Below are 13634 nucleotides of genomic sequence, written 5' to 3'. Positions count from 1 at the left end.
CCCTCCCCATCCCTCCCCCTTCCTCCTCTCGCCCAATCCCCTCCTCCCCCCTCCGGCGTGAGGGCGGAAGAAGGGCGTGTCGGCTAGCAAGAGGAGGGGGCAGGAAAAGGGCGAGCGAGAAGGGCGGCGGCGGCTTCGCCGGCCGCGCGCGCGCATGCGCGGGGGGGGGGGGTGGGCGGGGCGGAAAAAAAAAAGGGGGCGGGGCCCCGCGGCGGCCCGGGGATGTCGGGCTGGTGACGTAGGCGCCGCTCGCGCCGCGGGAACGGCTGCGCGCGACCCCCGGGGCCCCGCCGCCGCCCCTTCCCCCCCCCCCCCCCCCCCCCCGGTCCCGGTCCCGGTCCCGGTCCCGGTCCCGGTCCCGGTGCCCCCCCCCCCGGGCCCCTCCGCCATGGGAGCGGGCCGGGCACGGCACCGAGCCGGGGCTGCCGCCGCCGCCGCTTGAGCCGTGCCCCGGGGGGAAGCACCGGGGGAGCTCGGGCCTCGCCGTTAAACCTCCGCCCGCCGCCGTTTTGTTGTCGTCGTCGTCGTCGTCGCCGTTGCCGTTGTCGTTTTCGTTTCGTCGCGGAACCGCCGTTACCGCCGCCCGTTACCGACGCTGCCGGGCTCGGCCGTGAGTTGAGGGGGACGGGAGGGGGGGGGTGGGGCGGCTGGGAACCCCCGGGAACCCCCCGGGAACCCCCAGACCCAACAATATCCCCCGGTAACCCCCCTAGACCCCCTATATCCCCCCCGGTAGCCCCTATATCCCTCCCGGTAACCCCTAACACCCCCCCGGTAACTCCCTTAGACCCCCTAGACCCCCGGTAGCACCCCCCGGTAACCCCCAGACCCCCTATATCCCCCCTGGTAACCCCCCTAAACCCCTTAATATCCCCCGGTAACCCCTATATCCCTCCCCATACCCTCCGGTAACCCCCTAGACCCCCTATACCCCCCCGGTAACCCCTAATACCCCCCCCGATAACTCCCCTAGACCCCCTATAACCCCCCCCAGTAATCCCCCCAGACCCCCGGTACCACCCCCCGGTAACCCCCAGACCCCCTATACCCCCCCAATAACCCCTAATCCCCCCCCTCTACCCCCGGTCCCACCCCCTCCATACCTCCCGGTACCCCTCACACACCTCCCCATACCCCCAGTAACCCCCCCATGTGCCCCAGTACGCTCCCCATACCCCCTATACCCCCCAATAACCCCCCTATATACCCCAGTAACCCCCCCAATACCCCCCTATTACCCTCCATACCCCCAGTACCCCTCCCAGTACCCCCCAGTAACCCTCCTATACCCCCAGTTTCCCCCCCAGTACCCCCCCCATACCCTCATTACCCTCCCAGTGCCCCCACCCCACCCCACACCCCCCATATCCCATCCCCGTTTCCCCCCCCAGCCCATCCAGCACCAAACCCTATAACCCTGCTCCACCAGGACGGACCGGGAGGACACCGGGGGGGGTCCCAAAACCTCCCGGTTCCCCCTCCGACCCCCTCCCCGTTCTCCATCTCCCTCCCGGCAGGCCGGCGGGTGCCATGAGCAGCGGCTGCACGTCCCCGGCGGCAGCGGGGCGGTGACGGGGCGGGGGGGGGACACCACGGCCATGGCCGGCAGCGGCTACACCGACCTGCGGGAGAAGCTGAAATCCATGCTGCCTTACCGGGACAACCCCAAAGGGCCTCGGGACGCCCCCGTTGAGCCCCCGCCCTACGAACGCAAGCGGCGGTACCACGAGGACTCGGCCTCGGAGCCCAGCGACTACGAGGAGCAGCAGCAGCAGCAGCAGCAGAAGGAGGAAGAGGAGGAAGCCCGCAAGGTGAAGAGCGGCATCCGCCAGCTTCGCCTCTTCAGCGCCGAGGAGTGCGCCAAAATCGAGGCACGAATCGAGGACGTGGTGTCCCGGGCGGAGAAAGGGCTCTACAAGGAGCACACGGTGGACCGGGCGCCTCTGCGCAACAAATATTTTTTCGGGGAGGGTTACACCTACGGCTCGCAGCTGCAGAGAAGGGGGCCCGGGCAGGAGAGGTTGTACCCGCGGGGAGAGGTGGATGCTATCCCCGAGTGGGTGCACGACCTGGTGATCAGGAAGCTGGTGGAGCACCGGGTGATCCCCGAGGGCTTCGTCAACAGCGCCGTGATCAACGACTACCAGCCGGGGGGCTGCATCGTCTCCCACGTCGACCCCATCCACATTTTCGAGAGGCCCATCGTCTCCGTCTCCTTCTTCAGCGACTCGGCGCTCTGCTTCGGCTGCAAGTTCCAGTTCAAGCCCATCAGGGTGTCGGAGCCCGTCCTCTTCCTGCCCGTCAAGAGGGGCAGCGTCACGGTGCTCAGGTAAACGCCTCGCCCACCCCAAAACCACGGGGGCGTGCGCCCCGGTGGTGGCCGAGCCTTTTTTTTTTTGGCACCCTGCGGGGTCCCCGGGCGATGGGATGGGGTTGGGGGTGCCCGGTGCTGCGGGTGGGATGATATTTTGGGGTGATCCTATCGGGGAGGAGACGGGATCCGGAGTTATTTGCTCCCCAGGCTGCCAACGGGGAGCTCCGAGCCCTCGCCTGCGGGATGGGGACGGCGGGGACGCGGCGCAGCCCCCGTTTTGGGGCTGTCCCCGGGGAGGTGAAATGACCCTGCCCAAGGTCACGCAGCCAGGAGCCACTTTAGGGCTGCCAAATGTCTCCTCCTTAACCCCCCCCCCGTCACCTCCCGGTGGGCACGTGGAGCCCTCGTGCTCCTCGCTCCCGTGCTTAAAGGGTCGGTGCCGGGGTTGCCGGTGCCGCCGGCCCCTCGTGGGCACATCCCCAGCCTGGTCGCCGCGGCCTGAAGGTCAGAGCGCTCGCTGCCAGGAGCGGGGATGGCCCAGGCTGTGCCAGCAGCGCTCAGAGCCACCAACTTGGGGTGTTTTTTTTGTTTTTTTGGGGCTGGTGAACGTCCCGGGTGGGTTTTAGGGCTCCCTGCCTTTAACACAACCCCGCGCCTCGGCTCGGGAAGCAATCGCCGCGGGGCACGGGGAGGAATTGAGGAATTTTTCCCCTCCCCACGGTGTCCGGGGGCATCCTGGTAATAACAGCCAGGATTTCTCGGGGCATTTATCCAGGGAAAGCTGCACAAACATTAACGGGTCCCCCCCGGCTCAGGTAACTCCCGTAGCTCAGCAGCTTTGGAGCCAGGCTGCGGGAGGATCCCCGCCAGCAGGAAAGGCTCCCCCGAGGCTAAAAAACATTTTCATGTTCCCCAGGGGAGCGTGGCCGGGGCAGGAGAAGGGCAGAGGTCAGAGGGATTTGATCCCGGAGCGCCGTGTCCGCTTACCGCGGGCGGCAGAACTTTCTGCTTTAATTTCCCTGCCCGGGTAGCCAAAACCCGCAGGAAAATTCCCCAATTCCCACCCGGAGCAGGGTCGGGGTTCAAGCAGCAGAGGGTTGGCTGCTCATGGGAGGAGGGAGAGGGGTTTGCTCTGCTCCCCCACAACCCAACTGTGGGTTTTTGTCCCTAAAAAACCGCTGGGAAGGAGCTGGCTCGGGGCTCCCAGGGCCGTTCTGCGCCGTGCGGGGTTCCCTGGAGCGATCCTACAAAGCGAACGAAGAGGTTTTGGTGCCTGCAGGGGAAGGTTGGGTTCCTCCTGACCCCAGGATGGGGTTCACTGGCTTCCCACAGGGTTAGGTGCTGGGTTAGGTGCTGGGCTCTTCTGCTTTCTACCAAATAACAGCCTCTAAAACTGGGATTTTTTGCAATTTGGGCAAAATTTGGGCAGATTAGCACTCGCTGAAGGGAGATTCTGCCAAGGGATGCGGGGTGATGGGAGCCAGGAGAGGAGAGGGAGGACGAGGGGGTCCTGGGGGGGGGTCTCGGGGTGCAGCTCCCGGTGGAGCCAGCTTCTCTCTCTCCTCGCAGCAAGCAGTTGCCCTGGAGATAGGGAAACGGCGGAGACAGAAGCGCCGTGCCTGTGATATTTGGGATCCAAACCCTGCCGGGTCAGGGGCCTCCTTCCCGGGGAAGCCGTGGGTACCTTGTGAAAACCGCGAGGCTCACGGGGAAGCCGCCGGGTTCCTCCTTCCCCCCTCTTTCTCCGTCTCTCCCCAAAGCCCCCACGTGTCCTGCTCCCCATCCCAGCTCTGCTCAAGGTCCTTTTCCCGGCCTCGCAGCCACCCCGTGCCCTCCAGAGGGGCTTTCCCCGCGTCCTGCCCTCGATGTTCTGCTTCCCTCGGGTTTTTCCTGGTTAAACTCTGCGCCAGGCTCAAGTGTTTGGTGCGAGGCAGGCCGGGCTCTTTGCAGATCCTGCACCGGCCTCAAACTCGAGCTGTGAAACCTTCACACCCCAAATGAGAGGTTAGGGTTGGAAAAATGTCCTCGCAAAGAGTTTTTGGGGAGGAACGGGGGCTCTCCTCGCCAGCAGGACGAAAGCTGAGCCACCTGGAGGCCGTCCGCATGGCCCCGCGCTCCTCCAGCAAGGTATTTTCTCTCCGGTTGCCTCCCCGGTGCTGATTTGCCCTCGGAGGACCCAGGCTCAGCCCCCTGATTTATTTTTTTCCCCCCTGTTTTAAAAAAAAAAGAAAGGAATTTGATAATTTGATAAGCATCAATCTGCAGGAGCGCTGGGGAGGAGATGGGGGATCGGCCCGTCCGCCTGGGAGCGGGGTTTGGACAAATGGGAAAATAAAAATAAATAAAAAATGGGGGAGCTGGGGGGGTGCAAAGCTCCGTGGCACGTAATGAATCTGAGTAGCTGGTGGGATTGGGTTTAATTAGCAAGCATCGTGTGTCTGGGATGGGGCTGGGGACCAGCGAGGCTGGAAAGGGGCCGTGGGTGCCTCTGCCTGCTGCTGGGAGCTTCTGCGTGTGCCAGCGGCCACGAGGGCATCCTTTCTGGGGATAGCTGTACAAAAACCCTGCTTTCAGTGATGCTGGGGCTCAGGGAGGAAAAAAGAGAGAAAAAATAAAAGTTTCTTTTCTTGCCTGGGCAAGAAAAGAAACCTGCGGGTGCAGCGCTGGTGTTCTTGGGGGTGTTTTGTTCCAGTGTCTGTCCCTTGGCCGTCACTGGGATGTGATAGGGGCAGGGAATGGGTGAGAAATTCATGCTGGCCCACTGAAAAATATTCTTATTCTGTTTATGAGCAGTTCCTGTGCACGTCCCATGCTGGAGGGGTGTGCAGGGCGCATCTCGGGACGTGGCGAGGTGCAGGCTGAGCTCTCCCTCCCCAGCGGGGCATCAGGGCTGCCTGGTGGGGCCCCATTAGGGCTGAGGGCTGGTATTTGGGGCTGCTCGTCTGCATTTGGGGCCGGGAGCTCTGCTTTAGGTGCTGGAAAGGGAGCTGGGGAATGAGTTTCCCTCTGGGGAGTGGGAATGAGAGGGCTGATGTCTCGTGCTGGAGAGCGCAGGTCTCGGAGCAGACCCCATCCCGACGTTCAGGGTGAGGATGTGCCCCCCAAATGTGAGCGTGGGGGATATTAATGGGATCCCTGGGATGTAACGGAGTGTTATTAAAGCCCCTCTGCATGATGCTGCATGATTCTGCAGCACCCTAAAGGGCAGGGGGGGCCCCCAGCAGCCCCTCTCCCACCGGCCAGGCCTCAGCCTCCCAGCTCCCTCAGGCTCCAGGTGAGAGGTGTGCGCTTCCAGCCGAGTGGCGGGGTGATGAACCAGAGAAAGGAAACCCCATCCTGGCCCCGGAGGAGACCAGACCCTCTGGGTTATCCCCCGAGCATCCCAAATTCACCGGCTGCTGCGTTTGGCTTCTCCTTCCCCACCACGCCGGACTCTGGAAGGCTCTGGGGCACAGACACTGTGGCAGCAGCAGGTAGGGGGCATGCCCAGCGCCCAGCCCAGCTCGTTAGCACCCAGCCCAGCTCGTTAGCACCCGTGGGAGGGCTGAGACGAGCTCCTGGTGCTCCCAGCAGGGTGGGTGCTCACCCGAGGGCGTGCTGGCTGCTCTCCATCAGCTCACCTCCACCCCTCAGGCTGCGATCTCGCACGCTGCGCTGGACTCCAGGCATGGTGCCGAGCAACAGAAACAGCCACGAGGAGAAAAAAAAAAAGCCTCTTGCAGGTAGCTGGGGCCCTGGTTGGCTTTGGGTGTTTCCCTACCTGCTAGAAACTTGAATTATTGAAGTCAGCCCCGACACCAAAATGCTCTCCTGCCGACAGGAGCTGCGGTGTGGTGACGGGGCGGTGAGCCTCGTGCGCTCCGTGATGGCTCAGGGTGCTGCCTCGCCTCGTGAGCACCACAGCACGGAGGTTTTAGGGGCACGGCGTGGTTGGCAGCCTGCTTTGGAGGGTCACCGGGGCTGTGGCGGGTCCTGCAGTGACCGAGGATGTGCCAAAGTGGGAGCGGAGGAGAAAACGAGGCTGAGCACGAACGAGTGTCCCGTGCCCGGGTGGTGGGGATGAGGCGCTCAGCTCCTGGGGCACCTGGCCCTCAGTGTGCCCCCCTCCTCCCCTAACACATTAATCAGGGCTGGAACCCACCTGCGAGCCCTGGAGGGGCTCCAGGAGCAGGCTCTGACCATCCCCGGGGATGGAGGTGCACGAGAAAGCCATGAGGTGATTTGGTGATTTGGCTTCTGCCGTGATCTGCTCTCTTGGTAAAGCTCCCGTAAACAAACGAGCCGAATTTACGCTCCGGAAACTCCTTTTCAACACGACTCACTTCGTGATGTGGCGGCAGGTGGCATTTTCTCTGGTGCACGCTAAAAAAAATTGAGTCTAAATTTAAAAAAAAAAAAAAAAAAAGGCCTGAATGGTGCAATTTCCGTGAAGTTTCTTCCTTTCTGGCAGTTTGCTGGGGAACGGTGTGCTTGGGGGAGGAATTTGGGAACCAACTGGCCAAAATGTGTTGTTGCAGCCGCTTTCTGCCCCTTCTCACAGAGCCTTTCTCTTTCTGTTGTCAGCGGGTACGCAGCCGACGAAATCACGCACTGCATCCGACCGCAGGACATCAAGGAGAGGAGAGCTGTCATCATCCTTCGCAAGTGAGTGTTGGAGCCCTCCACGCAGCGAGGCGACCCCCGGGCTGCTGCTGTGATTATTTTTAAATCACAAATGGTGATTTAAATCTCAAATGGTGATTTAAAATGCTGTGATTTTTTTTTTTAAAGCAACGCTTTAACAAAAACAAAGCCTTGCTTGGTGATGCGCTGGGTCGATGTGAAATTTTTTAGGTCTCGCTGCCCGTTTGCAGGCGCTGTTCCTGGCTGGATTTTGGTGGGTGCCCAGCTCCAAGCAGCTGGGATCTCAAATTCCCGTGCCTTGGGCTGCGTGTGCAGGTGTCTGAGCATCCCATAGCCACGTGCAAAAGTTCCCCGGGCAGTGCTTTGAAGCTGATGCTGAAGAATCGTCCATAAAGCAGAGAGATTTCTTGGTAGCAGGGCCTTCAGCTCCTGGGGAGGAGGGAGTGGAGGAGCTGGTGTTGAATTTAGTGACCGGTTCTGGGAGCTGGGAGGCCAGGCGCTGCTGTTTCAGGAGATAATTGTGGGGGAACCACCCCAAAACCCCCGGTGTCACCTTCTCCTGTACCCAGAAACGACCTTTTTGTATCAGTTCCTTTTACTAGAGGGCTAAAAAAATGTGTGTGCACCGCGTGGACCCACGTTTACCCTGCCTTAGAGGTTGTTAACACCAATTCCACTGTCAAGAAGTGTTTGGAAGTGGAAATGCACGTGGCTTGGGTGCTGCTCACCCAGATAAAAGCGTGGCCACGACGGCAGGGATTCGGCTGTGCCCGAGGCTGGTGTGAGGCTAGCAGGCAAACGCTGTGGATCCGGAGTTGGGGAACTTCTGGGCAGCCTCTCTGGTTTGCAGACAGCCTGGTGATGCCGTGGAGGTGCAGCACGAGGCCAGCCGTGAGGGGAAGGGAGGGGAGAGCCAAACCGGCGCGTTAGGTGAGCGGTGAGGTGGCTGCGAGGAGAGCCCCAAGGTGGCTGCGGGAATTATTGGTTCCTGCACCAACCAAAAGCCGTGCGAGTGCTGCTGAGCACCGGGGGGAGGCATCTCCAGACCCTGCAGGGGGAGAGATCCGGGCTCTGGCTGCTTTTGTGGGGCTTTGGGGCAGAGAAGCTGCCTGTCCTGAGCTGCCTTTTCCGAGGAACTGCTCCACAGAGTTGGCCAAATAAATTAAAGCTGCCCGAGCTGGTGCAGATGAGCTCCCCCCGTTTGCCCGGGCTCCTTCTGCAGCGGCCAACCCATCTGGCCTCCCCATGGGGGCCCAAATCGCTTCACATGAGGGCAGCGGTGACTTTCCTGGCGAGCTGAACAAAACCCCAGCGGGATCATCCTACGAGCAGGGCGGGAACCCCTCGGGGATTATTTTTGGGTGATCTCCGTAGGGCCGAGCAGCCCCGGTGGATACGCGGGGTGCATCCACCAAAGGCTGCGCCCCGAGCTGCAGCGGGTGCAGGCTGCACCAGGGAGTTATGCAAGCAGGAAAACAGCCTCTGCTGCTGGCACGCGAGGTTTGGGAGCAGCCCCTGACCTCGTACAGCTCATCTTTGCCTCCTTCCTGGGGAGAGGCAGCAGCCCGCAGCGTGCCACAGGGCTCGCGTACCCTGCGGGCGCATCGCAGCGTAAAAACTGCATCCAGGAGCTGGGAAATTTTGGGATATTTGGCTGCCAGAGCATGCTGGGCTCCAGAATCTGGATCCCTTCTTGCCTCTGCTCCGGGCACGTGGCTCCAGGGGTGTTTTTTTTTGCTGGCAGTGGCAGGACAAAGCCGTGCGTGCCGGGGAAGTGGCCGGCTTTCTCGGCACGCCTGAGAGCGGCGCGGTTACCAAGTAGGTCAGGAGCCCTGGAGAGCTGCAGGGGGATGGGATTTACGGTGTTTCCTGCGCCTCCGAGCACGGGGCTGGCGAGTTTTGGGAGCGCTTTGAGTGGAGGAAGGAGTGGAGCCATGCTCTGGATTTCCTGAGCTGCTGCCAGAGGTCAGCTGGGAGGGAGGGGGAGAAGCGAGACCTCCTCGAGATGGGCTTGGAAGTCCTTTTACAGGGCTCCTGCAGCCGTTTCTAGAGAGCTGGGAGTTATTTTATTCAGCTGGAGCTTTGCTGGGTAATTTGCTGCCCGTTTGGGTGCAGCTGTGGTGGTTTTACCTCCTGGTGCCTGCTCCTGCAGCTCGCGTCCGTGGTGGCGCAGCGTGGCTGGTGCTCTCCGACCCTCGCAGTGCATTTAGTGGGTTTTGAATTGCAAGGCCTGCAGTTGTTATATTTGAAATATATTTAATTTGAAATAAACCTCCCAAGGTGTCCGGGGCAGGATCCGCAATGCTTTCGGTGCTCTGGCTGGCCTGGCTCCAGTCCCGGAGCTGTGAACAGCTCAGGATGGCTTTGCAGACGAGTGCAGGCTCCAGCCTCAAAAACCTGCCTGAAAAGAGAGCAGCTGCCTCAAAAACCTGCCTGAAAAGCTGAGGCTGCACAGCAGGGGACACGCAGTGCTTCTCCCCTTCCTTTCCCAAAGCCCAATTTTGGTGTTCACCCCCAATCCTGCGGAGGGAGGCTGCAGGAGCAGCGCCAGGGTGCCTTTCTGTCCAGAAACACGCACGGATCCTCCCGAAATCGGCACCCTGGAGCCCTGGCGCCACCTTTTAGCACGCTTTGCCCCTTCCCAGGCTTCAGTCTGTTTTGAAATCGACTTCTGGAGCGCTTCAAGTGGCGGCCAGTAACTACACAGCACCGGGAGGTGGTGACAGCGCCGTCACACAAGAGCTCAGAGAGAGGAGGGAGTTCCCAGAGAGCGGTGGTTGTTACTGGTGGAGGTGGTGATGGATTTTTCCGTGCGTCTCCCAGGTGGCTGAACTGGAGCTGCGAGTTGGGGAGGAGTCACCGTGATCCCAGCACCTCCTCTCAGTGCCCCGTCGCTGGGGTTGCAGGGAGCTCAGCACCCTTCCTGTCCTCCCAGGCTCACCTCGTGGCTTCGCTGACCCCTAAACCTTTCTCTGTCTTCTGACCAATGCAGTAAAGGTTAAAAATTGAAGCATCAAGTGGAAGAGAACTGCAGCTTGAGCCTTTGAGCATAACCATCCTGACCCTTTTCTGGAGCTGTGGGGCAGGGATTGAGGGTTCAGCTGCAGTGCATCTAGGACAAACGTCTCCTGTACCAATTCTGTAGAAACTCCTTGCAAATACTACTTTTTTTTTTTTCTTTTTTAATTTGCAGAACAAGACTAGATGCCCCTCGATTGGAAACAAAATCGCTGGGTAGCTCTGTGTTGCCGCCAGGTTACGCCTCCGACCGCCTGTCGGGAAACAACAGGGACCAGATCCTGAAACCCAAGCGGTCCCATCGCAAAGCAGACCCCGACGCTGCTCACAGGTAGGTTGGGCTCTCCTGGGAGCAAGGAGCTGGCCGGTGAACCTCTGAGGCTCCTGGCCTCTGATGAAAGGTTGTAGGAACGCTTAAATCATCCTGGCTTGCACCTCTTTGCCAGGTGCTCCCCGTGGCACGCAGACCTGCTCGATCAGAGCACGTTGCTTTATTCGTTCCTCCTAGGCTTGCAGAGGCTAAGCCCCGGCTGTAAGCAGCTTACGTTGTTTATCCTGTGAGTGGCAGAATGAAGAAGCAATAGATGTGCCCGGCTCTCCATAACGCAGTCATTCAGAACAATAGTTTCCCTGCAGCTAATTATTTTTGACCTCCATTGCCGAGCAACCTGCGCGCGGCCGTGTTAAAGCGCGTCACGAGAGCAGTCGGAGAGAGCTGGGCAGGGGGAAGGACTCCTCGGGAAGCTTCTCAGCTCTTTTTTTGGTTCCGGAGCTGTGTGTATTTGTGCGTGCAACCAGGCTGCGTGGGTGCCTCAGCCTGACCTCCAAGAGCTCCTTGCTGAGGCTGCAGACAGCTCGAGCTCTGCGGCGAGGCTCCCCTCAAACACCACCTTGCTCACGCGTCTGTGCTGATAGCCACGAGTGATAGCCGGGCTGCCAGCTGTCCTTTTGGCTCTTCTCTGCCTCCCGAGCCTCCCAGGAATTGCTAGGGCACTTGTGCAGATCCCAAAGGTGGTGGGGCTCGGCTGCTGTGCGGTCCCAGCCCGTGTTGCAACCTGTCCTGCTGAAGGAGGAGGGTGGGGACGGCGTGTTTGTGAGCAGCGTTCATTCAGCAGGGCTCGGGATGACTGGGCACATTGATCACCGAGCGGAGCGAGCCTGCAGCAGGCTGTGTGTGATCAGATTTGCCCTGCACGGTCCCTTCTTTGGTGGAAAAAAAGGTGAAAGGCTGATTGAAGGAGAAGACACCTCACTGGAGAGCAGGCTCGGCACAGACCCCTGCAGCAGGCGGGTACCAAAAACGTGTTTTTTTTTTCTCCTTTTGGCCTAAAAGACTCCAGCATAATGTAGGTGAATAGCCCAGGCAGCAGCATCTGTCAGAGGGGAACTCGGTTCCCACCTAGGATAAAATAAACTGGGATAAAATCCTGCCAGCACGGCCCTGCTGTGAGCTGAGCGCAGGTGAGCACAGGGGCAGCTTCCTACAAGTACTGACTGCGTTGTGCTGATGCTGGAGAGCACAGCAGGAGGACACAGGAGCTTGGAGCTGTGGTTTGATCCTCACAGCCCCTCTGTAGGGCAGAGAGACCCCTCTGTAGGGCCCAGACCCCTCTGTAGGGCCCAGACCCCTCTGCCCACGGGGCAAGGGGCAGCCAGGCTGTTTGGAGGCAGAGAGCAAAGCTGTGAAAGCGAAGGGTTTGCACCACTCAGAGCCAAATCCTCAGCCTTTCCGTGGGACGTGCAGCTTGGCGAGCTGCTCCTGCTCTGCCCACAGCCCGGAGCGTCGCACCGGGAGAGCAGGGTGGAAAAAATCACTCACGGTGCTCAAAGCCTGCAGAAATCCAGATGGTGTCCACACCAGGAGCGCTTCAATCGTGTTCTCACTCCCTCTCTCCCTCCCTCCCTCTCTCTCTCTCCGTAGGCCACGGATTCTAGAAATGGATAAAGAGGAGAACAGGCGCTCGGTCCTCTTACCAAAACATAGGAGACGGAGCAACTTCAGCTCCGAGAACTATTGGCGAAGGTCTTACGAGTACACGGAGGACTGTGATGAGGAGGAGGAGGACGGCAGCCCGGCCAGGAAAGTTAAAATGAGGCGACACTGAGGAATGCACTTTCCGGGCTCGTGGAGCTGCTGAGATTGGCCTCCAGTCTGTGAAAACTTTCTCCTCCCTCTGGCTATCTTCCATCTAGCTTCAGTTTTGGTTTTTCCTTTCAGGCTGAAGAGTAAACAGGAAGGATCCTAGCGATTTGTTTTTATGAATGGAGGAATGCTGAGACATATGTGAGGATGGAACATGTCCAGTGCACGTGGTGGCCTGAGTCATGGGTCAAACGGGCATCTCTCCCTTAGGAAGCAGATAAAGTTATGCCAGGCTGTCTGTTGGGATTTCTGTTGAAAACACCAAAAAGTTTAACTGTTTCGTTGCGCGAGATTCAAGAATTGTATTTTTGTTTTATTTTGTTGTTTTATTTTTTTTTTGTTTGTTTGTTTTCGCTTTAACTTCCTTTCCAAATGTTCTAAATATGATGTTAGACCCCAGGAGCTGAAAATTCTCTGTGGTGGCCTCGTATTCCTTGCTTCACCAAAGGGCTCCTTGGTCTGCTATTACCTAGTTGTCGTTGGGTTGTGTTTTACGAGTGTGCCCTGCAGTAACTGGAAGTTTGGAGCTTTGCAGACCCCTCTTACTGCGTTGATTACAAAGGGTTTAGGACATTTGTGTTGCACTTTAGCACCAGTTTTAAATGCCGTAGGTTTTTTCTTTCCGGTCCCTCTTCCCGAGCCAGCTTGGGCTCACGGCCTCGCGTCCCCGGGGCTGCCCTCTAAGAGAAGAATGTGCTTACCCCTGGCTTCTCCCCGCCGGGTTTTTTGGTTGAGGAGAGAGAAAATGTGGCTGATTTCACTGAGGCCAGCATCGCCCTGAGGTCTGGGGGCTGCAGCATCAGCACCGAGTGCGCGCTGCGTCCTGGGGACAGCAAAGAGGAGCGGGCGAGGGGTGTGCTTGCGAGGATGCTGGGCTTGGGGCACCCTAATAAAAGCTCTCCTCTGCCTCCTGGCAGCGTGGCGAGCTGCTTTATAACATCCTGCCCCTGCTGGGTGCAGGGAGAGGAGCTGGCAGGGGGCTGCCGGGGAGCCGGGCACCTCGGCTGCGCTCCATCCCCTCCGGGGTTGGCTCTGGGGCAGTGCGTTCATCAGAAATAACTCATCCGAAATAACTCATCCGAAATAACCCACCCACACCCTGCTCCTCCCTCTGCCTGTCCTGGGGCTGGGGGTTCGGGGCTGCCAGGGGAAATGCTGAGCAGCAGCAGGCTTGTGGGGAGGTAACGCTAGGAGCTCTGCCTTCTTCCTCGTCTTCTCCCAGCCTGGGCGCCTTCCAAATCTGGGGCCCAACGCCGTATTCAGAGCCCTGCTTTTAAGGAACTTCCCCCCGTTGATTCTTTCGAACCCCAGTGTTGGCAGATCGTAAGGAGCAGCCTTCTTTTAAAATTTTTACCGCTTTGCCCGCCCTCAAGCTGTAGTTTTTCCGGAGCGCCGCGTCCCCCACACTTCATGGTCCGCACGCTTGGCAATAAAAAGATGTAATATATTTTGAAACCCGTTTGCTGCTGTCTTGAGGAGCTCCCAGTCGAAAAAACAAAAACAAAACCACAAAAAACGGGCGCTGTTCCTTAACAA

At 59.4% G+C, this 13634-nt stretch overlaps 1 protein-coding gene across 1 annotated transcript; it reads left to right on the top strand.

Moving 5' to 3' along the window:
• Positions 1-391: 391 nt before the first annotated feature.
• On the top strand, positions 392-12528 carry ALKBH5 (alkB homolog 5, RNA demethylase). The gene is made up of 5 exons (XM_032197806.1): positions 392-610; positions 1518-2329; positions 6878-6958; positions 10131-10286; positions 11877-12528. The coding sequence occupies exons 2-5, from the start codon at positions 1599-1601 to the stop codon at positions 12058-12060; spliced, it is 1152 nt and encodes a 383-aa protein (XP_032053697.1). The 5' UTR covers positions 392-610; positions 1518-1598; the 3' UTR covers positions 12061-12528.
• The last annotated feature ends 1106 nt before the right edge of the window (positions 12529-13634 follow it).

The sequence above is a fragment of the Aythya fuligula genome, chromosome 15 (genome assembly GCF_009819795.1).
Source record: "Aythya fuligula isolate bAytFul2 chromosome 15, bAytFul2.pri, whole genome shotgun sequence".
Classification (NCBI taxonomy): Eukaryota; Metazoa; Chordata; class Aves; order Anseriformes; family Anatidae; genus Aythya; species Aythya fuligula.
The sequence above is the reverse complement of the archived record's forward strand: the minus strand, read 5'-3'. Positions and strand labels throughout refer to the sequence as shown.

What these genes read in the sequence shown, in the direction of transcription:
- ALKBH5 (XM_032197806.1), top strand. Translation starts at nt 1,599, where the DNA reads ATGGCCGGCAGCGGCTACACCGACCTGCGGGAGAAGCTGAAATCCATG. An exon ending in GGCAGCGTCACGGTGCTCAG is followed by an intron (nt 2,330 to 6,877) that starts GTAAACGCCTCG and finishes TTCTGTTGTCAG; the next exon opens with CGGGTACGCAGCCGACGAAA. An exon ending in GCTGTCATCATCCTTCGCAA is followed by an intron (nt 6,959 to 10,130) that starts GTGAGTGTTGGA and finishes TTTAATTTGCAG; the next exon opens with AACAAGACTAGATGCCCCTC.